Source organism: Agelaius phoeniceus, chromosome 6 (assembly GCF_051311805.1).
Source record: "Agelaius phoeniceus isolate bAgePho1 chromosome 6, bAgePho1.hap1, whole genome shotgun sequence".
Taxonomy (NCBI): domain Eukaryota; kingdom Metazoa; phylum Chordata; class Aves; order Passeriformes; family Icteridae; genus Agelaius; species Agelaius phoeniceus.
The window spans coordinates 61,866,205-61,891,330 of record NC_135270.1 but is presented as its reverse complement, the minus strand read 5'-3'; the positions used below and the strand labels follow the sequence as shown (position 1 = coordinate 61,891,330).

At 51.5% G+C, this 25,126-nt stretch overlaps 1 protein-coding gene across 2 annotated transcripts in view; it reads right to left on the bottom strand.

Annotated features, from left to right (window-relative positions):
- Positions 1–329: 329 nt before the first annotated feature.
- The window catches only part of TXNDC16 (thioredoxin domain containing 16), a 47,364-nt gene continuing 22,567 nt past the window's right edge, over positions 330–25,126 (bottom strand). For both annotated transcript variants that reach the window (XM_077180872.1, XM_054634842.2), the window contains 7 exons: positions 21,554–21,722; positions 21,095–21,231; positions 16,617–16,701; positions 12,108–12,246; positions 11,419–11,579; positions 9,452–9,642; positions 330–8,465 (listed from right to left, as the gene is read on the bottom strand). In XM_077180872.1, the coding sequence (XP_077036987.1) occupies positions 8,179–8,465; positions 9,452–9,642; positions 11,419–11,579; positions 12,108–12,246; positions 16,617–16,701; positions 21,095–21,231; positions 21,554–21,722 (1,169 nt within the window). In that variant the 3' untranslated portion in view covers positions 330–8,178. The remainder of the gene's footprint in view (positions 8,466–9,451; positions 9,643–11,418; positions 11,580–12,107; positions 12,247–16,616; positions 16,702–21,094; positions 21,232–21,553; positions 21,723–25,126) is intronic.

Here is a 25,126-nt window from a genome sequence, read left to right as displayed (position 1 = left end):
TCCCTCTGGATGGACAGAGGGAAGGTTGGGTGCCACCCTGACCCTGGGGGTCTCTGCTGCAAGTGTCCCTCAGGATGGCCACCCTGGTGTCCTTGGGGACGGTGAAGGTGCCACACAGGAGGTGACACATTCCCAGCATTGGTGCTGGGACCTCCAAACCTTTTGGGACCAATCTCCCACCCTGCTCCAACACCCAACAACCCAAGGTTGCAGCATCCAGTCCGAGCTGGAAGCCACAGGCATTCCCAACTCCTGTCTCCAACACCACTGGAAATCATGGAGTGAGGACAAACAGACAGGTTGGGGTTTGGTGGCTTTTTTATTTATGGATTTTGGGTTTTGCTGATGTCCCAGGGACGGGGATGAGTGGGAACATGGAGCACTGCCAGGTGGGGACACAGGAATGTCACAGCCAGCCCTATAATTAAGCCAGCACTTAATTAAGCTCCAAAAGCACTTTGAGTGCACCCCTGGTAGGGAGGACCCTGCTGAGGAGCTCAGTCTGGCCTCAGAGCAGGAGAAGGAATGAAACAGGATCCTGCTGCACCTGGAGCCTCACTGCTGCCTCCTCCCCAGCCCCAGGGGGAGAGCAAGGGGCTGCAGAGAGCCAAGAGACCTGGAGCTTTTGGGATTTGTCCCTCTGGGGTCCTCAGCTGGTGTCCCTGCAGAGCCAGAATCCCTGAGGATGGCATGGCAGAGTTGCCAGCTCAGATTTATCATGTTCCTCTGGAAAGGAGGAGGAAGGATGAGTGTCACCAGGGTGGGGACCCAGGAGGGGACATTGGCCAAGTGACTCAAAACGGTTGTCCCCACCCTGGTTGTCCTCACAGCTCACTGCCAACACCTGGAGATGGGTGTTGTCACCCACCCTGTGTCCTTCTGGGGGCTGTGCCCTTCCTGGGGAGTGTGTTGGGATTTGGGGAGAGATTGAGCAGGAGGGAAATGCAGGATGCCAGGGATGGTTCAGGAAGAGGCAGGATTTGACTCTGGACACATTCACCTGGCAAGGAATCCCACCCAGAGGTTCCTGGTGCCTGTCCCTGCTGCCTGCTTGGATTTACACCCAGCTCTGGCTCAGGCTGAGCTTTCTGAGCTGGGTGTCCAAGAGTGAGTGGGTGTTTCTGAGCTGGTGTTTTCCAAGCTGGGTGTCTGGAGTGGGGAATCTGCTCCATCCCTCTGTCACCTTGTGCCCTCCAAAAGCACACAGCCCCTTTGAATCCACAGGTGCTGATTCCTGGGGTAAAATGAGATTATTTGATTGTTGGTTCCCACATTTCAGCACCCCTGATGCTACTTTTCCCCTATTCACTTTCCAGGTCCATGGGATGGGATGTCTCCAAAAGAAGCCCCACAGATGCCCCCTCTGCCATAGAAAGGGTAATTAATGGACAGATGTTGGTCATTCCCCTTTCCCATCTCTGTCCCCTGTGTCTGACAGCTGCCCTAGGCTGGGGGACTGTGGCTGCTGCCCACAGACACAGTTCCAACTTTGCTCCTGAAAGCTTTTCCAGCTATTTTTGGGCAGCAAATGCCTTTACAAATATTTGCCTTGGTGCTGGTGCCTGGCCCTGCTCACAGCTGGGGCTCCCTGCCTGCTCCCTGCTGTGCTAAGCTGAACTCTCCCAGCTGCAGCATCCCTTGCACTTCCATACCCAGGATCCCACCTCTCCCCATGGGTCACTTCTCCCACCCATGTCCCCACAGCAGGTCCAGGATCCACAGGGACTCAGCCCTGCAATGTGAGTCACTCACAAGCCAAACTTAAGGAGAGTCCAAGACTTCAAACCCAGCAGGAGCCTGAGGAGATGCTCTCCCCTCTCCTCCAGGCAGGATTGCTCATGGAGCAAGGCTGGGATAGAGGCACCATGGATTTCAACCCCAAGAGCCTGCTTCAGCCCTGAGGACAAGAAAAAACAGCCTCCAGTCACTCCAGAAGAGGTTTAGATTGGATATTAGGAAAATTTCTTCGTGGAAAGGGTTGTCAAGCACTGGCAGAGCTGCCCATGGCAGTGATGGAGCCACCATCCCCAGAGGGATTTAAAAGCTGTGTGGATTCACTTGGGGACATGATTGGGTGGGACTTTGCAGTGCTGGGGGAATGGACTCGATGATCTTAGAGGTCTTTTCCAACTGAAATGGTCCCAGGACTCCACGATTCCATGGCTTTGCCCCCTCTGAGGCTCCTGGATTTTACTCTGTGTGGATCCCTGTGCAGAGCGAGCTCGGGCAGCAGCCAGTGCAGAGAACACCACCAAGTTTAGCAACAAAGACCATCTGTGCTGCCAGCAAGCCAAGAAATGCCAGCTGAGGGGCTCTTCCCCATCTCCCCTCCCCAGTGCAGAGCCCAGCTTGCCCTGCAGGGCTGGAGCAGAGCTGGGAGCTTTCCCACCACAGCCACGCTGGGGAACCGTCCCGTGCGTTACCACGGAGCTGAATCATGGGCTCGCAGCCACTCTTTCAACACACAGGAGGGATTTGGCAATTCCAGGGGCTATTAATAGAGCCAGGCTGCTCTCCTGGGCCCCACGCCGTGCTGGAGGGGTGAGGGAGAGCAAAGCAAACTCTGAGGGAGGCGAAGGGCTGAGTTTACCTAAGGAGAGGTCGGGAAATAACCTGTCGGGGAGCAGGAACCGAGCGCTGCCCTCTCCCCACTTATCGCTCCCTCTGCTGAGCCAAGAGGGAACAATGGACAAAGAACAGCAATGTCCCCAAGGGGACCTGCCACTCCTGCTCCCTCCACGGCGCCCTGGGGGCTCCTGCTTCATGGGAACAGCAGGAAAAGCACTGGGAAGGGGTTACTGTGGGATGGACCGTGGTGGGTGCTGCTCTTCCAGCCTGGACTGTGACTTCAAGCCCAGCCTGTGAGCCAGGAGCAGTGAGAACCTGCAAGGACCTGGTTTGGGAATGGAGCAGGAGTGCAGAGCTGTGGGTGCAGTGCCAGGACAGGCTGGAGGTGGAGCACGTCTGTGGGAATGAAAATACAGACAGGAGGTGTTCTGTGAGGAGCTGGTTTGGATTGACCTTCCCAGCTCCATCCCAGTCCCCAGCCAGGAGGATGGAGCCAGTGGTGTCCTTGAGACCCAACTCCTGCCCATGCTGGGCATGGGGCAGAAGGGATGGACATCCCATCAAACAACAGGCTGGGGGCTGGGGGTACTTTCCTGGGCCATTTGTATTTTTAGCAATGGAAGTGCCAGGTGGAAGAGCCACCCTGTGTTGTGAGGAACCCCATCCTGCTCAGCCAGCACCCCTTATCCCACATCCCAGCTCCATCCTGCACCTGCACCCTCCTGTCCCCAGCTCAGCTCCTCAGCCACCTCCAACCCTGCCTCTATGGCACCAATTGCCTCCCATCCCACCCCTGGACCAACATCTGTCTGTCTGTCTGTCCCCTGATTGTCCCTGCTTGGTCCCCACCACCTGCCCCACACTGACAGGCAGCAGGGGCATTGTGTGGGCTGGGGGAGCTGGTTTGGGGTGGGGAGGGGACACGCTGGGGAGGGGACACGCTGGGGTGGGGACACACTGGGGAGGGGACACGCTGCCAGTGATGGACACGCTGGGGAGGGGACACACTGGGGTGGGGACACGCTGCCAGTGATGGACACACTGGGGTGGGGACACGCTGGGGAGGGGACACACTGGGGAGGGGACACGCTGCCAGTGATGGACACACCAGGCAGCTGCGGGATCCTTCTCCATCCCCTCGGGCGATGCCAAGGGCACAGGGAACACGTGCAGGGCACCAGGATCGATTGCATCACCCTGGATGTCCCCAGGGGTGGGCTGAGGTCTGGAGGAGGCTGTTCCAGACACCCTCGGCAGCTGCCCAGCCTCAGCCTCAGCTCCGGACAAACATTCCTGGAGCCAGAGGCAGGGGAGGGAGGGAGGGAGCTCCAGGGCAGGGATCAGGGCCAAGCCGTGCTGGAGAGGACCCTGCCCCGCAGGGAAAGCATCTCTGCCAGGCTGAGCCACCCGATGGGATGGAGGGACTGGTTCTCACTGTCCCCCAGCCCTGCCAGCCTCCCTGTCCCCACCCAGGGGACATGAGCCAGCTCACCAGGTCTTGTCCTGCTCCACATCCTGCTGGAATCTGTCCAGGCAGATCTGTCCTTCCTGGCAGCATCTCCCTCCTGGGGACCAGGTCCTGTCCTGCCTCCTCCCTGCTGCTGCCACCTCTCCTGCCATCCTGCAGCTGTATCCCAGAGCAGAGCCTGGCCATGGAATGGAGCTCCCCAGGAGGGGCTGGGGCTGCCCATCACTGCTCCAGGATGGGCTGGGAATTTGGAAATTCTCAGCCAATTTGAAAAATCCACATTCCAAGAGAAGGGCTTGTCTCTCAGCACCCTGGTTCTGCTCAAAGGGTGGAAAACATGGAAGGAATGCCATGACTGCTTCCAATGTCCCACGGTTTGAGACCTCTAAAATCTTTTAATGTGGAAAACACAACAGGCACTTTAAATATTCCCTCTGCCCTGTAGTGAGCACTGCTGCCAGCCTGGCTTTGTGGGATTCCTTAAGGATGGGGACAGATCAGAGAATCACAGAATATCCTGAGCTGGAAGAGGCCAACAAGGACAATTTCCTGTTGTTTTGGACAATAAATTGTTTTGCTTTCAGGGCAAGCCCATAATCCTTTTTTGGGTGTGTGTGTATATCTTCGTTTTATCTTCTGATAATTTAAACACCCCTTGAAAGGCTCCTGAAGCACATCCAAATAGCTGCTGAAATGAAGTCCCACCAGAAGAAAAGTTTGGTCTGAAGCTGCACTTGATCCATATCAGCCAGGAAATCTTGAGCTGAGCCTGCACCCCCAAGGAAGGCAGAGCTGTGGTTTATCCAAACACGACATTTATTGTTAAATGGTTAAAGAGGGAGCTGATAACATCAGAGTCCCTGGTGATCTCACCTCACTTCAGCAGCAGCTTTGACACAGGGAGGTTGATGAGCAGGAAGACCCTGCTGGCTTCTGTGTGGAGGAGAGATCCTGCTCCTCCATCCTCCTGGGACAGGACAGATCCTGCTCCTCCATCCTCCTGGGACAGGACAGATCCTGCTCCTCCATCCTCCTGGGACAGGACAGATCCTGCTCCTCCATCCTCCTGGGACAGGACAGATCCTGCTCCTCCATCCTCCTGGGACAGGACAGATCCTGCTCCTCCATCCTCCTGGGACAGGACAGACCCTGCTCCTCCATCCTCCTGGGACAGGACAGACCCTGCTCCTCCATCCTCCTGGGACAGGACAGATCCTGCTCCTCCATCCTCCTGAGACAGGACAGATCCTGCTCCTCCATCCTCTGTGTTCAGGACAGATCCTGCTCCTCCATCCCCTGTGTTCAGGACAGATCCTTCTCCAGCCCCCTGGGACAGGACAGATCCTGCTTCTCCATCCTCCTGGGACAGGACAGACCCTGCTCCTCCATCCTCCTGGGACAGGAGAGATCCCACTCCAGAGGGAATCACTCTGTCCCTCACAGCTGCCCCCCAGAACACGAGCTCTGCCTCACTTCTCACCCAAGGCTGGAATTCCAGGCCATGCTGGATGGGAATCAGAGCAGCCTTGTCCAGGGGAAGGTGTCCCTGCCCATGGCAGGGTGGGACTGGATGCCCTCTAAAGGTCCCTTTCAGCCCAAACCACTCTGTGGCTCTGATTCCATAAACACCCTCAGAGTGTTTCTTTCCACCCTGCTCTGCCCCCAGAGCTGGAGTTGTTGGAAACAGCTAAGTGCTGGAGCATTTCCTCTGGTGGATGAGGAAATTTTGGGATGCAGACCCCCATCAAACTGCCTTCAGTATCCCTAACATTTCCCCCCTGTCCATACAAAACCTGGCACATTTCTGCCTCCATGGATTTCCCCGAGTGCCTGTTTGGGCTGCACAGTGGAAAAGACATTTTGTATTGAGAAATAAAACCCCAATAAACTCCAAGCCAGCTGATGTGGTCCAGGAGCATGACCTGCATCCAGAGCTGGCAGTCCAGCTGGATTCTGGCATGCTGGATAAGCACATCCCTTCCCAAGTCTCTGTGCTGGCACCTGCAAGGTGGACTCGGCTCAGGGCTCAGCCCAGCCTGGAGCTGATGGATCCCACTGGTGATGCTGGGGATGAAGCCAGCAGAGCAGGCTCGGCCCCTCGTGCAGCAGCATCCCCACAGGATCCCACTGGGAAGCTGCTCCCAACCTCCAGCCTCAGTCCAGCCTCAGTCCAGCCTCACTCCAGCAGCACCGGGAGAGGCGGGGATTTGCAAAGCCCCAACGGAGATGTGGCACTGACCCCTGCTGACAACTCCTGCCCCAGCCCTGCACCGGAGAACGGCTGTGCCTGGAAAAGGCCACGTGGATAAGAGCAGGGATGTGGGAATGCTCCTCAGAAACCCTGGGGAAGGAAAGGATCCTGCTGCTGCTGATGCTGCCCAGGCCCCTGCTCCCACCACCCAAATCATGCAGAGGAGCATACTGGAGATGGAGTTTATTTAAGATGCAATGAAAAACCCAATTATTGCACCTCAAACTGCCAGTGGGCAAGGATGGATTGGATAATTGAAAGAAATTTCTGGCTGGGAGGGTGGGCAGGCCCTTGCACAGGGTACCCAGAGCAGCTGTGGCTGCCCCTGGATCCCTGGCAGTGCCCAAGGCCAGGTTGGACAGGGCTTGGAGCAGCCTGGGATGGTGGAAGGTGTCCCTGCCATGGCAAGGGTGGAATGGGATGGGAATTAAGGTCCTTTGCAACCCAACCCATTCTGGGATTCGATGCTGATGATCAGGGCCAGCAGGGGAAATGAGCAATGTTCAGTTTATGGAATCCAGCAGCGTGAGGACCTCATGGAGCAGAGGAATGACGGGAACACACGAAGGATCTGTTCACACCCTTCCCTTGGGAATCATGCCTTTGATCAGCAGGCTGCAGTTTATTCCTTTAAATATATACATTTTGGCTCCAAGTCTGTCACTTAGTCCAAAAATGGTCACTCTCAATTAAGGCCTCCCAGGACAGCCCAGGACTAATAATCTATTTCTGGGTATTTCAAAAGACTCACAGCCACGTGTGCTGCTTGCAGGATGACAAATACTGAGTTTGCAATGCTCTCAGCAGTCCCTTAGCAGGATTTTTTCCTCTTCCCAGTAATTTCAGAGCCTTAAAGAGTAGGAAGAGGATCTGACTGTCTCAGCACATCTCTCTGGGAGGGAGATCAAGTTCATTCAAGGGATGGTCATGGAATCCTGGACCTTCTGCTTTCAACCTCCTGCCATTTCTTGTCCCTAGGAGATGTGCAGAGGTTGGAAATCCACTTGCCCAGGTTTTGCATCTCCCCAGTTAAGTTTTGGATGTGAAGCAGCTCCATCCCACCTTGGAAGGGTCCAGCCTTGCCCTTCATCTCTCTCCACTCTTGCACAGCACTCAGCTTTCCACAGACCTTGCTCCCTGCACCATTCCCAGCTCAGGAGGCACCAACCTTGCTGCTGTCACCGAGAGCAAAGACAAATGGAGGCTGCAAATAGCCCCTGGGCTCGTGACCAAGAAAATGCCAGCAGTGAGCAAAGCCATCTCCCAACCTGCCCACCCTTGGGATTTGCTGGCAGAGTTTTGTCCCAGCTATTCAGGACTGTTGTGTGACCTGAGCTCTGGCTTCTGGAATAAATCTGCTTTGACCAGATCCTCCTCTTCTCCCTCTGTGAGGATGAACAAGGTCATGAATTTGGGTCACAAGTCAGGTGTTAACACAACTGGGGGCTGGTTGGAGCAGCCCTGGAGTGGTGGAATGCTGGCTCCACATGGTTCCAATGCAGATGGAATTGTAGGATTTTCTGTCACACATCAGTAGAGCTTCTCTGGCAACCAGGGAGGAGAGAAATGGGCTTTTTATCCTGGAATCACTCACCCCTTCCTGCTCAGAGGCAACTGAAGTGACTCTGGGACTTGAGGAATCTACAGAGCAGGGCAGAATTGTCCTTTCCAGTGTAGCTTGTTGCTTGATGAGCTCCCAAGATCATCCAGGGCACAACAAGTGGGATGTACAGACACCTCCGTGGCATCAGAACCCCCCAGCACTCAGCAGCAGGGAGTGGCCTTTCCTTTCACCATTCCTTGACAGTTAAACCTCTTCTCTCCTTGGAGAACAGGCTGGGGCAGTGCCAGGCGTTCCAGGGCAGTCCCACACCTTTCCCCAGCCCGGCTCTCAGAGCTCGCTGTGCCTCCTGCCCGGCTTGTCCCTCGCTGCCAGCCTCGGGGCCGTGCCCCGCAGGCCCCTCCCAGGGACACCGACTTCCTCTGCTGTGCTCGCCTGGGACGGCTCCTCCCGGCTGCCACTGTCCCCTCCAGCGCTGTCCCCTCCGGCGTTTTTGGGCGGGTGCTGTGCCGGGGAGTCCGCCGGGTGAGGGGACAGCTCAGGCACGGATGGCTCCATCATCTGGAGGAAGTCGTAAGCAGGGAGTGGCGGCTTCCAGTCCTCCTCAGACAAGGTACCTGAGCAGCAAATACAGCCCCAGTCAGTAGGTGAAGAGTTATCTCCCACCTCCATGGATATTTATATTTCCCTTTTTGAGGAATTATGGCTTCCCCCCCCCCCCCCCCATTCTAATGAATACAAAATTAAAAATCTTTTCTGAAAGATCAGAGAACCACAGAACCAGAGAACCACAGAACAATCTGGGCTGGAAGGGACCTTAAAGCCCAGCTCATTCCAGCCCCTGCCATGGCAGGGACACCTTCCACTGTCCCAGGCTGCTCCAAGCCCTGTCCAGCCTGGCCTGGGACACTTCCAGGGATCCAGGGGCAGCCACAGCTGCTCTGGGCACCCTGTGCCAGAGCCTCCCACCCTCATATCAGGAATTCCTTCCTAATCTCCCATCCATCCCTGCCCTCTGGCAGCCATTCCCTGTGCCCTGTCCCTCCATCCCTGTCCCCAGTCCCTCTCCAGCTCTCTTGAGGAAGGCAGATCCATCCTGGCTTCTTCCAAAGCCTCATCAGGCTGAACAAGACAGGAGGGATGCAGTGAAAGCTTCACAGCACAAGCCAACCCTTTATGTCCTAAAGCCTGCTGTAAAACACCAGCTCCCTCATCCCTTCCCATCCAAAAAGAAATGCAGGAAGGTGCCTGAAGAGCAGCTACTTCTTACACTGTCAACTGGGAGCTGGGAGGTTTTTTATGAGAAAGCTGTGGTTGGGAATGGGAAAACACAGCCAGATTTGGGGATTATCACAGAGAAAAGATGTCAATTCCAAACTATCCAGGTTTGGCTCTGAGCATTAAACAGTCCCAAAGCAAACTTGTGAGTGTGGGCATTCTCTCTTGGCTGGACTATTTGTACTTCTGCAGCTCTAACAAGCAGAGCTGCTTTTTCCATCGTTAAATTCCAGGGCAGACAATTTATTGCACGTAGAATCTTCTCATAAACACACTGGAGCTCACAGTGTGTGCTTGGGAACGTTGTAAACCTGTGTCCACTTACTGCTGGGAATCTCCAGTCCTGCTTGGAGCTGCTCCAGCCACGACAAGATGTTCATCTCAGTGATGGACTGCTCTGAGGGGAACTTGAACACCTGACCCCCAGCGTGGAGGTTCACCCAGAGGAGAAGGGGCAAGGGAGGAGTGGTGGAGAAGTATGTCCTCAGGATCCCATATCCCACTGGAGTCTTCTTCCTGTTGGGAAAAAGGACATTCAGGTTTGGCAGCACAACAGGACTGAGAGCCAAAAAAAAAAAACCACCAAAGCATTTGGGTCACATGCAGCATCTGGGACTGCAGCAGCATCATCCCTGGAAGTGTTCAAAGCCAGGCTGGACAGGGCTTGGAGCAACCTGGGACTGTGGAAGGTGTCCCTGCCCAAGGATGGGCTTTAAGGTCCCTTCCAGCCCAAACCATTCCAGGATTCTGTGATTCTAAGCACTGTAAATAAGCCTGGTGCTTAAGGAACCTGTTAGGATCCAAGAGGGAGAGAGCAGACAACAGCCTGGATGTGTGAAGAAATCCTTGAGCAGGACAAACTCTGTAGGAAGGTGGGAGATGTTTTCCACCTTAAGATTTTAAGGAGAAGTGGGACAAGAGTGGGACAGGTCCTGCAGCCCCCCAGGTCAGGCAGGGACAGCTGAGAGCTCCTTCCAGCCCCTTCCAGCTGCTGCCACTGCAATTCCACAGGGACTGAAAGGCAAATTGCTCAGGTGACACACAGAGAGTGAAAACAGGACACTGAGCCAGAGGGACAGCAAGCCCACAGAGCTGCTGAGACATTCCTGCACTGTTTTAAGGCTTCAGGTCTGAGCTGGCTCTTGCCCTGGGAATGAGGGCTTCTTTCTAGGATGAGGGACTTTTGACAAGGACATGAAGTGACAGGACACAGGGAGTGCCTTCCCACTGCCAGAGGGCAGGGATGGATGGGAGATTGGGAATTCCTGGCTGGGAGGCTGGAAAGGTGCCCAGAGCAGCTGTGGCTGCCCCTGGACCCCTGGAAGTGTCCAAGGCCAGGCTGGATGGGATATCTTGGACAGTGGAAAGTGTCCCTGCCCATATCAGGGGTTGGAATGAGATGATCTTTAATGCTCCTTCCACCCCAAACCCTTCTGGGGTTCTGCCCTGTTTTTTGTGGCAGTGCCATTCTGCTCTGGCACAAGAAGGCTTTTTGTGTCTCAGCAAGGCAGAGCAAAGGCAGATGTGTAGGTGGGGAAGTTCCAGGGCTCTCATTTCTGGTGCATTACTGGCAGCCCAATCCCCTTCTCCCTGAGCACATGTGCATTTCCCCCTCAGCTAAGCTCCAGCCCACGCTGGTCACGGCTTCCCAGACTTCAAAGCAAGTTATGATTAAACCACTGAAGCTTCTCTGGGCTTGGGCACAACAAACAGAGGCCAAAAAATTCAAAATGCAACTAAGAAGAGGAGGATTTAAAAAAATCCCCTTTCCTACAATCTTTTATTATTTAGGTCTTAAATTAATTTTGTTGCCTCAATATTTTTTAAATTTCATTTATGGGGCTTCTGGTTGAACCTTTTTGTGAAAGCTTTCTTTCCCCAGTCAATGACCAGTCATTCCTTCTAATTGCTGGTGGAAAATCACCATAAGACATTCCAGGAGGGCAAATTTCCATATTTTTTTTCCCATATGCACTTTATCCCATCCCAACAAAAATACAAATAACACCAGACCCAGGGTCAAGCTACTACAAGCACTAGAGAACATTTTCCTCTATTGAAAAAAACTATTTCTGCAATCAATTAAATATTTACTAATTTTACTTTGTCAGGCAATTTTTACAGTTGCTCAGAACACTGAGTGAACCATTGCTCAATGGTTTGACCTCCAATTCCTGATGATTTCAGACCAAATACATTACCAGCTTGTCTTCTCAGCAATTGCAGCCTCAGGGGTTTTTTCTGCAAGGCTCAGAGTGAGTTAATGGAAAGAAGAGATTTTCAAACACTCACAGGTTCAACCAGCAAACCACAAATGTCTGCTGGGGTCTTCCTTTTGCCAGCTTCAGCATTTCCTTGCTTTCCACCTGACTGATGTCACCAGCACTGAACAGGATGAGGAAGGGTTTTCCCAGCTGCAAGTACTGGGGCAGATTTGGCACGGTGATTTCTGGCTGCAGGAGGTCACAAACAAGAAATTGGGGGTTATGGGGAGGAGAAAACAGGAGAAATTCCAATTTCTGCTAAGCAAAGCGCCAGTGTCTGTGTGGAATGTGGGAAGCAGGAAGAGGGCTGGGATTTTGGTGCACTTGGGGATGTCTTTGCCCAACCCAAGTGCACCAAGTTCGTGGGAGCAGCTGTGAGCTTGGAGATGGGGATGTGAGCAGAGCAGGCAGAGGCTCCACAAGGCACATGGAAAAAGCCCTGGGAATAGGGAATAGACCCAATAATAACTGTGGCAATTAGCAGGTGAGTGACTCTGAGGCCAGTCCCTCAACTCCAGGGTCTCCTGCTCCAAGACCACACAGCAAAGAGCAGATTTCTGTCCTGACTCCCTGCTCCAAGCCATAAAATTTGAAAACAAACTCAGCACGATAAAAATAACAAGCGGACACGGCCGTTCCGCAGAACTCCACGCTATAATCAGGGCTCTGCAAATGACTGCAATGGAAAAAAGGCATTTTGATTTTATTTTTACTCACAAAAATGTCCAGCAGTTCATATCTGATCATCTGCACCATGTCCTGCACGCTGTGTTGGGACAGAGCGATGCCTTCCACGCTCCGGCCGCCGCTCCGGGCCAGGAGGAGGGCAGGGGGGGACACTGAGTATTTCTGGGATCTGAAAAACAGGGATGGGCACAGGGCTTAGGACACACCCTGACCCACACTGCCAGGCAAGATGTTTTCTATTTGCCATCTGTGTGGCAGTTGTCTTCTGTTCATTGGGCAGTTTTTCTTTCTCTCTTCCACACTCACTCCTCCCTCGGGGACACATCTGCTGATAACAGCCATGGAATGTCCCTGCATGGCTGATAAGAACTGCAGCATCCCATTGGGAGATGTGAGCCCAGGGGGAGGAGCCAAGCATTCCTACCTGGATAGAATCTGGAGATTCTGGAACACCAGCACAGCTTCTGCACTGGATTGCCCAGAGGAGCAGCAGCTGCCTCTCCTTCCCCTGGATCTGCAGAGGAAGACTCCACCCTTCTCCAGGATCCCTGCTCCAGCAGAGCCACCCCTGGCACTGCAGGAGGGCTGAGCCACAATTCCAATGGGGCTGTGCCAGCACCCTGACCCACAGGGTGTCAGGCTGGGCTCTGACTCTGGCAGTGCTGTTTTGGTTTCCTGCATTGTTTATTTTATTATTGTATTTGCTGGGAATCTGCCCCGACGAAGGCAGGAATGGTGAATCTAACTCCATGTTCTCAGAAGGCTGATTTATTACTTTATAATACTATATTATATTAAAGAATACTAAACTATACTAAAGAATACAGAAAGGATACAGACAGAAGGCTAAAAAGATAACAATGAAAACTTGTGACTCTCCAGAGTCTTAACACAGCTTGGCCCCGAGTGGCCAAAAAGTGAAAACAACTCCCAGCAGAATCCAATGGAACAATCACCTGTGGATAAACAATCTCCAAACACATTCCACATGAGCACAACACAAGAGAAGCAAATGAGATAAGAATTGTTTTTTTTTTCTCTGAGGCTTCCCAGGAGAAAAATCCTGGGCAAAGGAATTATTTCAGAGAATGTGAATGCCAAATTTTATCTTTTAATTTTTCTTCCCTAATAAAGAAAGCACTGAGCTCAAGAACTGTTATTCCTGCTCCCATATTTTTGCCTGAGAGCCCCTTAATTTCAAATTTATAACAATTCAGAGGGAGGGAGTTTGCCTTTTTCCATTTCAAGGGAGGCTCCTGCCTTCCTTAGCAGACACCTGGCTTTTCAAACCAAGTCAACCCCAAACGTGCTGCACACAGAGCTGGTGTCCTCTGGAGGACATGTCCCATCCCTGGAAGTGTCCAAGGCCAGGTTGGACGGGGCTTGGAGCACCCTGGGATAGTGGAAGGTGTCCCTGCCCATAGCAGGGGGTGGAATGGGATGAGCTTTAAGGTCCCTTCCAACCCAAACCATACAGGAATTCTGGGATTTTATTCCTACTTCTCCTTCATTTTCACACCCATGGCTGGGTGATGCAAAAACCCACCCAGGGCTTCACTCTGCCTCCCCAGGCAAGGCAAACACAGGTCTCAGATTCCATCCAAGGGACACAACCACCCACCCAAAACAACCTCCAGGAGTTGATCCAGTTTTTGCCTCAGTGAACAAACCCAAAAATGCCAAGTCCAAGCCCCACGTTGGAGCAACACACACAGGCTGCACCCACCACTCTTGGTGGAGTAGTCAGATGATGCTTTGTCCCACAAATCCCTTCTGCTAAGAGGGGTTAAAGTACTCAAAGAAAAGCTGAGAAAGTGGGAAAAGCAAAAATAGGAGAAGTTTGAGCAAAGAAAGGGCAGGGGGGACACCAAGCCAGGACAGCAATTTTCTAGAAGTTTGAGGAACTTCAGCCCTGGAGGCTCCAGATGGCACTGCCCAGAGGAAGGGTGTGACAGGGGAAATCAGCTGCCTCTGCAGTTTTTGGAGTCAAGTCTGGTTTGTTTTTCAAAGGCTCCTGGAAATTTTTCAAAGGCTGTGACACCAAAGAATCCCAGAATGGTTTGGGTTGGAAGGGACCTTAAAGCTCAGCCAGTTTCATTCCCCTGCCATGACAGGGACACCTTCTACAGTCCCAGGCTGCTCCAAGCCCTGTCCAACGTGGACTTGGGCACTGCCAGGGATCCAGGGGCAGCCCCAGCTGCTCTGGGCACCCTGTGCCAGGGCCTCACCACCCTCACAGGGAGGAATTTCTTTAGGTCATCAATGACACAACAAGTGGAGGGAACTGCAGATAATTCATTTCCATGATGTCCAACTCTTGTGGAGGCCTTTCCCTTCCTCCATCACAGCATTTATCTCTCTGGGACTAACACAACCACTGCAAACCTCACTGTGAGCTGATGTACTTACAGTTGATTAAGTCTGGCAAAACCCTAAAAAATATTTAATTTAGGGATGTTGAACTTATTAAACTTCTATGAGTTTTAAAGAGATTCTTTGGCTTGGTCATGGCTCAGAGGAGTGAGGCTTCTTGTTCCCTGTATCTAAAATACATCACCTTTGATATATTCAGCAGCCTTTGATAAGCATCTGTGAGGGTGGTGAGGCACTGGAAGAGGATTCCAGAGAAGATGCCCCTGGATCCCTGCAAGTGTCCAAGGCCAGGCTGGACAGGGCTTGGAGCAACCTGGGATAGTGGAAGGTGTCCCTGCCCACAGCAGGGGGTGGAACTGGATGGGGCTTAAAGATTTCTTCCAATCTAAACCATTCTGGGGTTCTACTCTATGATTCTATAAGGAAATATCTTATAGACTGTCAGAAAATCACCAAATTCCCCAGCTACACTCTATCCTGAAATGCCTTCTCCTCTTCCTGGTACTGAGGGGTTGTGCTGCTGCTCACCACAGCTTTCTATTTATACATCAGGACCATTGAGTGGGTAACACCAGTCTTGCATTTCAATCAAAACCATCTGCAAACAAATACTTGGCAGGAATCTCTGCCAATGACGACTTTGTGCAAAGCATTTCTTCCTCAATGCCTTTTTCCCCTTCATTAGTGACCAGCCCAGCAGGTGCCTGCTGGGCAAACAGCTTTGCTCACAACAGCCTTTGTGTATCCTGCAGCCCTTTTTACTCTGGAAAAGGTCTACAGGATGCACAAAAGGGGAATCAGCTTTCTGTGACCTGGGAACCATAAATATTTTCTCCCTGAGCACTGAGCTCAAGAATGGCTTTTCATTTTCTGAAGAAGGGAAGTGAGCCTGGCTCTTGCATAAGGAATTCCTGTAAGTGTTTACTTTCTGCTTACAGTGGAGAAGTCCATCAGCTACAGTAGCTTCACCCACAAATCACAGCCAAAATCCAAATTTGGCAGAAGGACTATCAATATAAACAGCACTAAATATTCCTGCTAAACAGGAGCAGGCTGCAGACTCCAGGAGCAGGAGCAGGGAGGTGGATTCTTGCATCTGTCAGCTCTGAGAGAACAAAGGCTTCTTCTTCTACTGATACCTTGAGAGATCACCCTGTCCTCTGCTTTTTTTTTTTTTTTTTTTTCTCCTTCTATCAGCTGGGCTGAAATCCTCAGGAAAGAGAAGTCTTAACTGATGCCTGGAGCAGTTTGGCTAATAAAGATGTATTCCCAAGGTATTTGCATTTTTATTCTCCGTGCTCACCACGAAAATGCCTGTGTGTCATCAGGAATGCATCACACCTCTGAGGAACGAATGCAAATAATTCTCTGCTGCACTGTAGCTGTTAAACCCACACCTGGAAAACAGGCCAAGGACCTCCTGGGATTTTTAACTCTGCCTTGATAGCTAATTCCTGATGGAAATGAGATGCCAGGGCAGGCTGGAGATTCCCCCTGCATCCAGCTGCATTTCTAGACATTGAAGCACCTCTCACACTCCAACCCAAAGGACTTGGTCCCTTGCTGGAGTGTTAATGACACAGGTAAGATCCCATTACCTCCCACCTGGCTTCCAGTCAGGGATGCAATTCCAGCAGGAATGCAGCTCCATGGCAAGACAACATTTCTTTCCCAGCTTCCAAAGCCTTTTCCAGCACCCAGACTCCATGTCCACTCCACTGCTAGCCCAAGTAGTCATAAGCAGCTTCTTTTCAGCCTGTTCTTGGCAACTGGGGGCAACCAGCAGAGCAAGGGAAGGCACTGCAGGGGCTATCTATCCTTTTTTCCTCCCTCACACACTGATGGTGTAATTTTTCCAGCCTGTTTTTTTTTTTTTTTTTTTTTTGTTATTTTCAGAAAGGTTTGCTCCTGTTTGTGTGAGGAACACAACCTGAAGGACTGACAATGAAAGTGAGTATGAACAGCAGGAAGGTGACCATGGACAGGCTGAGAACCAGTGGCAGAGCCAAGGTGACAATTCCCTTTGGATGGGTCCTGAGCCATCTCCCTGCAGGAAAAAGTCACTTGTAGCTGTCCCTCAGCACAATGACACTTGCTCCAGGCACTGCCTTTCACTAAGTGCAGATCAGCTCGAATTCTTCCCAAAGAAAAAGAGAAACCACTTACAAAGCCAAGGCATCATCTTCAAAATACATCCCCATCCTTACGTGGCCACTTAGGATGTTTCCTGCCTCTTCAAAAGCTTCCCTGGCTGGAAAAAAGACAAAGACACAAGAATAAACAATACAAAGAGAGGTGTTGAGGTTTTTTCCTGGAAACCTGATTGATGCCTGCACACATAACATCCTGCCAGAGCAGATTTTCAGGAATTAAACTAGGATTAGAGGCTCCCAAAAAATTACTGCAGCTCAGAGCTGCAGGCCATGGGAGGAGGAGCAGGCAGAGAGCAAGGATTAGGGCAAAATTCCCATTATGAGAACAGTGTTTGCCCTTCAGCTACCAGCACTGAGCCTCCAGGATCTGCAGGACAGAGGCACTGCTGGAAAATGAAATGTCTTTAAGGACTTAGAGTCTGTAAGTGTTCTTGGAAACAGGAGACCAATTATAAGTCTAAACAAAAATCTTATAAATCCCAGTGACCTTTGAGAAATGATGGATGGTGGCATTACTGGAGTAGGGCTAAGAGCCTGGAGATAAACCAACCTTTCCCTCAAGTGTCTCTTGGTTTATCCAGCTCTTCCCAGCAGACTGGGGCTGTTGCAGGATAAGGAAAAACCAGGCTGGGCTCTCTTGATCACAGCTGAGACTGAGAGCACAGCTCCAAAACAAAGCTGGCTGCAGAGCTGCTTCATTCCCTTATAAAAAGCCTCCAATTCCACAGAATTCCAGAATGATTTAGGTTGGAAAAGACCTTAAGCTCATCTTGCTCCACCCCCTGCCATGGGTAGGGACTCCTTCCATCAGACCAGATTGCTCCAAGCCTTGTCCAGCCTGGCTGTGGCTTCAGGCAGTGGATCCAGGGAAAGCCAAGTTTTGTGGGAACACGCAAGGCACGGTGAGGAACTTGTGAAATGCAGAGATCAGAGCTCCAGACAGCTGCTGCCAAAGGTGGGGTGAGAACAGGGAGGATTTCAACACCACCACCCCCCTCCTCCTCTGCACTGAGCAACTGAAAGCAACAAAACCAGCTCTTCTGACCCAAGGAGAGGGAGAAATGTCACTTTTTGGAGAAGCCAGGTTTTTCCTGAGAATTAAGGGGGTATCTCAGACATAGCCAGGATATAAATTGCTGTCACACACCAGTGACTGCTCCTCAGAACCTTCACTGTCACAGCAGAGGCCAGCCCAAGCTCCTGGGAGCAGTGACTCAGAGCTCAATAGATGGAGCTGCCTCTCAATTGGGGACTTTTTGGTTCTTTGATTCCTGTTTTGCAGCTACACTCAAAGCTGTGTTTTCCACCGTTTCCCATGTGGCCCATAAACTTTCATTTAAACTGCTTTCCTTTTGAAATGGAAGGAGTTCCTTAAGGAGTGGCTCACTGAGGGCTCAGTCATTATCATAGAATCTCTGAATGGGCTGGGTGGGAAGGGACATTAAAGATCAGCCAGTGCCACCCCTGCCATGGCAGGGACACCTTCCACTGTCCCAGGCTGCTCCAGGCCCTGGCCTTGGGCACTGCCAGGGATCCAGGGGCAGCCACAGCTGCTCTGGGCACCCTGTGCCAGGGCCTGCCCACCCTCCCAGCAGGGAATTCCCAGTTCCCAGTGTCCCATCCATCCCTGCCCTTTGGCAGTGGGAGCAATTCCCTGGCTCCTGTCACTCCAGGCCATTGTCCAAAGCCCCTTTCCAGCTGCTACAGAGAAACCATTCTTGGATGTTGCTTTCCAGCTCTTCTGGTTGTTTGGTTACTTGATTTTATCAGTGCTGAAGGAAAAGTTCTCATCCCAAGCTCCTCCACCAAGCTTTAAATCCCCACTTGAGATATGAACTTGTCTTGAAGTGCTGCCCTGGGTCAGCCCTGGCTGCAGGAATTCCCTCCTAAGTCAGAATAACCTCCAGCAATACCAGGCTTATTTTTTGACCTGATTATGTCCTCCCTCCCCATCACACTTCCAAATTTTTCCCTAATTCTGTTCTAGACCCAGAGCCACTCACCAGCCCGTATTTCTCCAGGTTCTTTGTTTTGTACCCAAAACCCCCTAAATTCACACAGCTCCACTGCAGACAGGAAGCACTTCAAAAAAATCCATTTAAATATTTCCCAGGAAATTATTCCCCCCTGAAAACACGATTTTCATCCCCTGAGGAGGCTGACCATGCTCTGCAGCACAATCCTTGAGCTGGAATCCCAGCTGCCCTGAATTGCACAAGCACAACTTCACTGCTTTGGGGACAAGGGCTCAAACTGCCTGATGAGGAAGGGTCTAAAATCCCTGCAGAGTTTTGGGAAGCAGGATCTGAGCCTCACTTTTCATCCCTCTGGAAGGAGGCATCTTCTGAATGTGCTCTCCAGCACAGCAGCTCCTGCTGCATCTCCCCTGCCTTCCTCAATGATGCTGCCAGTGAGGCACCAGAGCTCAGGGATATTTTTAAATATTTTCAAACATTTCAATATTTTTAAATATTCTTGAGGGCTTAGGACAGTTTTACTTCCTAGGATGCTTCCAGTTTCTGCATCAAAACCAAATTTCTGTCCTAAAAGTTCTCCGAGTTTCCAGAAAAACCTCACAATACATTCACCTCTTCCTAGAAAATTGTATTTAGGATTTTCCCACCAAGCCTCTTTTAGCTCAGACCCCACAAAGGGCTTCTTAACATAGTCCTGATGCTAAGGGTTGGAAAAGCTCCAGGATGTTTTTAGCAGGACATCTCATTGCTCTGTTTCAGTTCACCAGAAATGACAATGACCCCCACTCACTGCTGCTCGGGGTTAGAGCAGGAATTCTGCCAGGAGAAAATGGTTGGGAATTCCAGATCAATCTGCAGGTTGGTAAGAGGAACAATGTGGTTCTCCTGACTCCAGCCTGGTTTGATGCCAGCACAGCTGGCTCCAGGTTCCTGCTCCCTCAGGCTGTTCTGCATCACAGCTCCAGCACCCTCAGGAAGTGGGTGGAGAAGACATCCCAAATTTCATCTCCCTGTGGCTGAGCTACCCCAGGCTGAGGATGCCATTCTGGACTGGAATGTGCCCTGAGGGAAGAGACAATCCTACAGGATCCACAAAAGCTCTCTGGAACCTCTCAAGGTTCTTGTTTGCATGGAATGAAATGAAAAACTTCTCTGTAGAATCCCAGAATGGTTTGGGTTGGAAGGGACCCCAAAACTCACCCAGTTCCAAACCCCTGCCATGGGCAGGGACACCTTCCATCATCCCAGGCTGCTCCAAGCCCTGTCCAGCCTGGCCTTGGACACTTCCAGGGGCAGCCACAGCTGCTCTGGGCTGGATTAAAGGTTTTTTGGGATCAATAGGGTTTCCTGCTGTATTTACCAGATTAGATCTCCAGAGGAAGGCAGAGATTTGATTCTCAGCTGGCTCAGGGAACACAGCCCAAGTGTTTTCTAGTAGGTTCCAGGCATCCTGTCTTGCTTTTACCTCTTCCCTCTGGACCTTCTCACGTGAGAAAGTAGCTTGGTTTGCATTAAACCAAAGTTTAGAGGCACAAGGGAGCTCTAAAATGAAAAATAGTCTGAAAGTTTGATCTTAAGCAAGATCAGGAAGTTCTCCTATTTTTAAGGCAGCAATTCCCAGGGGGAGCTGGCAACTCAGAGTCTGTGGGGTTGGAAGATCTCAGCTCCCAACTGTGAGGCCCTGGCACAGGTGCCCAGAGCAGCTGTGGCTGCCCCTGGATCCCTGGATGTGCCCAAGGCCAGGCTGGACAGGGCTTGGAGCAGCCTGGGATGGTGGAAGGTGTCCCTGTCATGGCTGGAGGAGCTTTAAGGTCCCTTCCCACCCAGAGCACTCCATAATTCTGTGATTTGCCTGATTTTCCCTCTCCAGACTGGCTTTATTCCCTGTCCCCTGGTAACACATTGCAGTTCTGTGTCCATCTATTCCAAAACCCACAAGTGGATTTCATTGAGTTGTTCACATTTCCTTCCTTCTGATGCAGGAAACTTCTGGTTTATCCTATTGCTGTTCTTTTTTTTTTTTAAAATATCAAGTTTTTGGATTGTGGGCTACTGCTTCTTCAGGAGAAGCCAGCAAGATCCAAGAGTGGATCTCTTCCTTTTTTAAGGAAGAATATGCTGGGACAAGTTGCACATGGGCTCCAGGAAGAGACTGATGGATCTGGGCTAAACCAGAGGCTTAAAGGGAATTTAGTGCCAGCCTACAACGACTTTGAAGGGACTCATAAAGAGGACAGAGCCAAACTCCTCAGGGTAAGGGGCAGGAGGCACAACAGGAACACAGGCTTGGGAAGTTTCTACTCCCACAGTGGGCATAGCAAACCCAGCTGGCAGCTGAATGTCCTCTGAGCCAGGGATGGATCTGAAATCCCACACCTGGAACCACCTGCAAGCCTCCCACTGTACAACTGGAAAAGGCAGTGCCAGGTGTGTTGGGAACTTCCAGCAGCTGGAAGCATCCCTGTCCCACCAGGAATGAAGCTGGAGAGTGCTTAACCCACCAATCCCAACAAACCTTTGCTGGTGGCTGAGCTAAAAACTCCCAGCAGTGAGGTGTGGTGGTGGGATGGGAGCTCAGATGGAAATTCCCCTCTTAAATATCCTTCTGCTTCATCCATGGTGGCCAGCTTCAGTGGGCAGGAAACTTGGCTCCTGTGGAAAGGCAGAGAAAGAACCTGGGCTGTTGTTTTTTCTGCTTTTGGGATGAAGAGACAACAGGGCAACCTCAACCCAACAAGGGCCCATCACAATGGGACAAGTGTGACACCTCATTAGGGACAAAAATTATCATTTGGCATGGTGATAATTATCACCAGAGAGGTGCTGGAGCTGGTGACAGCAAAGAGAAAACAGCCTGAGCCAAACTGAGAGCCTTGGGATCCCCACTAAAAATAACAGAGAAGGAATTCCAGCAGAAAGACAGGGATGGTGACAGAAGAAGTGGCAGATGTCCCACTGGGGATTTGTCACTCACAGCAGGATGAAGCTGCTCAGCTCTTCAGTCCCCCACATGCCACCATATGTCACTGACTGCTGTCCCTCCTGGTAAATCCTGAGGGTGGGGAACTGGGTGACATTCTCCTGGGAGCAGAGGCCAGGCCAGTCCCAGCAGTTCACCCGGGACAGCAAAACCCCTGGGCTTCCTAGAGTGGGAAAAAAAATACTCATGAATGATATGAAAACCTAAAACCAATCAGTTGGTTGGAAAATAGAGCTTTTTATTAGCTCAGTGGATATTATTGTCTATATTTGTATTAATGCTGGCAGAAATCTACCAAAATCCCTTTGAGTACAGCCCATTTCCCTCTTGAAATCACTCATTCCCAGAAACATTCATCTCTGACTGGTAACTCCAAGCAACACCACAAAATCCTGAGACATCTGTCCAGGAGCTTACAAGGCAGTAGGGAAAGGTACTGGAAATACCTTAGGAATAAGGCCAAGAGAAAGAAATAATGCAGGCACTCACTAACAGGAAAGAGGGAAGACAAAGCTTGGCAAGATGGAGGAGGAGGATGCAGCCAAGGTTTTTGCATTTATTAAGTTGTTCAATACTGAAAAATCTCTGTTCTACCTCAAGCATGAACCCAAATGCACATGGAGTTAAAGGGGATGGGAGAGAGATGTCCCATGCACTGTCCTCAGGCACAGGGTGGGATCTTGGGGCTGTCCTGAGAGCCAGGAGTTGGGCTTGATGATTCTTGTGGAAGTCGGGATTTTCTGTGATCCCACCCAAACCACCTGTAGGACCTGAAGAAAGGGGTCTCACACGTAAGGGAGTGGGAAAGGAAGAGCATCTGGGAATTACAGAGCACTCAGTCCAACTGTGGGTCCTGGGAAATGTCCTAAAAAGGCTTTTTATGGGTCTCACCAACACAAGAAACTCAAGAGGTTGGTAAAAAGTGAAACAAATGAAAAGTTGGCTCCTTGAGTGCTCTCTATGAGCCCAAGATTTGTGCAACTCCAGCATTTCCTTCAGCAAAGGACCATGGAGTCACAGAATGTTTGGGTGGGAAGGGACCTTAAAGCTCATTTAATTCCACCCCCTGCCATGGGCAGGGACCCTTCCACCATCCCAGGTTGTTCCAAGGCCTGTCCAGCCTGGCCTGGAGCCCTTCCAGGGACCTGATCAGCCTTTCTTTCCTCTTTGGGCTGGGTGAAGCCCAGCACAGGCTCCTGTTGGTCCATGGCTAAGCCTGACCTAAATCCTGACCAGCTTCACTCCCTCCTCTCCTGTGGCTTCCAGCCTCACCTGAGCTGCCTCAGGGCCTTGACCAAGGACAGTGTGCACTTGTCCATGCCCAGTCTCAGAAATCTTCATTCCTTCCCCAAATCCTTCTTTGAACAAGACTCAAAAGCTGCCTGGGAAAGATGGAATAAAACCTAGAGACAAGTACACACATGGAGGCAGACCATGGCAAAGAATCCTCCAGAAACCAGGCTTGGGGCAGATGATGAGGGTTTCTCAAGAGAAATCAGCCAAGCTTTCTTCTCTCCCTGTCCTGGGTCTGATTCTGATCACTGTTTTCATTAAAGGCCTGGCTGATGGAATAAAACACATCCAACCTGGTTTTGATCTTAACCCTAGAGGGGCAGGAAGCAATTTGAAGGGCAAAGTGTGAGGACAGCAGCAATCCATGAGGAGAAGCAGGATGCAGGAAGGAGATGGGCACTCAACAGCATCTGCAGCCCATGGGAAGAAAATGAAGTTCTTCTGTCCTGGTGAAAGTTCTGCAGAGCACAGCAGAAGAAGAACTTGCCAGACTTGCTGAAGCCAGCCTGGGAAACGTTTTTGGAAAGGTTTAAGCAAATGAGAATCTGGAGCACTTTGAAAGATTTTCCTCCTGAAGAAAAACCCAACCAAGTTTGGCCTGGAGATCACCAGTGAGAGAGAAACAATAAAATCCAACAACACGTCAGGGGTGCTCTGAGGGGCTGTGGGAGCACTGGGCAGGGTCAAGCAGCAGCCCATGCCAAGGTGGGGAGGGCTGACCAAATATTGAAACCAGTTCCTGAGAACTGAGGCCAGCTGAGTGTTGCACAAATGTTGTGCAGAGGAGCTGTGGACCCCCTGACCCCTGGGAGAGTTCCAGGCCAGGCTGGACAGGGCTTGGAGCAGCCTGGGATAGTGGAGGGTGTCCCTGCCCATGGTAGGGGTGGAATGGGATGGAGATTTAAGGTCCCTCCCAACTCAAACCCTTCTGGGATTGTACGAGGATTTCTGTAGATGGGGGTGAAGGCAGAGGTGACCTCAGCAGGAATTCCTACTCCTTATCCCTGTGCCCTTGGCCTCCCACAGGACCATGTTCTGCAACCTTCATTTGAGGTTCTGCACTGCAGCTCACATCAGGAGTTTGCTGTTCTGCCTTGTGTCAAACTCTTGTGCAGAAAAAGCACAAAGTGAAGGGCCTGCAAATCCCCTCAGACAAGAACTGTCCAAACACTCCACAAGAGCAGAAGTGGTTTGTGTCATTCCCAGACTCTGCAAGAAGATCTCAAACTGAAAGCCTGAGCTCAGATTTGTTTCACACCTCTGAGGCAGTATAGCTGGTTCTCATTATCTCTTACCACGTCATCTTGTGTCTTGCCCAACTCTGGAAAATAATTCCATGGAAATGGAGCTTTGATGTCCTGTTAAAATCGAGTTTTGAAGCTTCTTGAAGCCTTTTCAAAGATGAATTTTGGATATTGGCTCAGGGAATTATTTACCATGTGCTCTGAAGGAGCCCCATCTGGCCTGAAAAACATCTGGTACAGGATGGTCCCTCTCCCATCCCAACCTGCACCACTTCATTAATGACTGAACAAGCAGAACTTTCAGGAACTGAGTAACTCAGCAAAGGACTGTCCAGCTCTGTGGGCATTGCTGAGGGGGAGGAAAGGTGAAAGAGGAACACAAAATCCTCCCCTGTGGTTTTAGGAGCTACTAAACCCAGCAACAGCAAAAACCTCTGTCCTAGAGGTCTTAGAAAACCAGGACAAGACAAACCATCAATGCCATAGGGAACAAGAAAAATCAGGAATCCCTTGAATTTACAAACACTTGAACTTATAATTATTTGGAAGGCAGGACTGGCATGGTGCATGAGCATGTTCAGGGAAAGGAACAGAGATGGGGAAGGGAATGAGCACCAGGAGAGGCTGAGGGAGCTGGGCAGGGGCTGCAGAATCCCTGAGGGAGCCGGGCAGGGGCTGCAGAATCCCTGAGGGAGCCGGGCAGGGGCTGCAGAATCCCTGAGGGAGCTGGGCAGGGGCTGCAGAATCCCTGAGGGAGCTGGGCAGGGGCTGCAGAATCCCTGAGGGAGCTGGGCAGGGGCTGCAGAATCCCTGAGGGAGCTGGGCAGGGGCTCAGCCTGGAGCAAAGGAGGCTCAGGGGGCCCTTGTGGCTCTGCACAGCTCCTGCCAGGAGGGCACAGCCGGGGGGGTCGGGCTCTGCTCCAGGGAACAGGGACAGGAGCAGAGGGAACGGCCTCAGGCTGGGCCAGGGCAGGTTTGGATTGGATATCAGGGAAAATTCCTTCATGGAAAGGGTTGTCCAGCCCTGGCA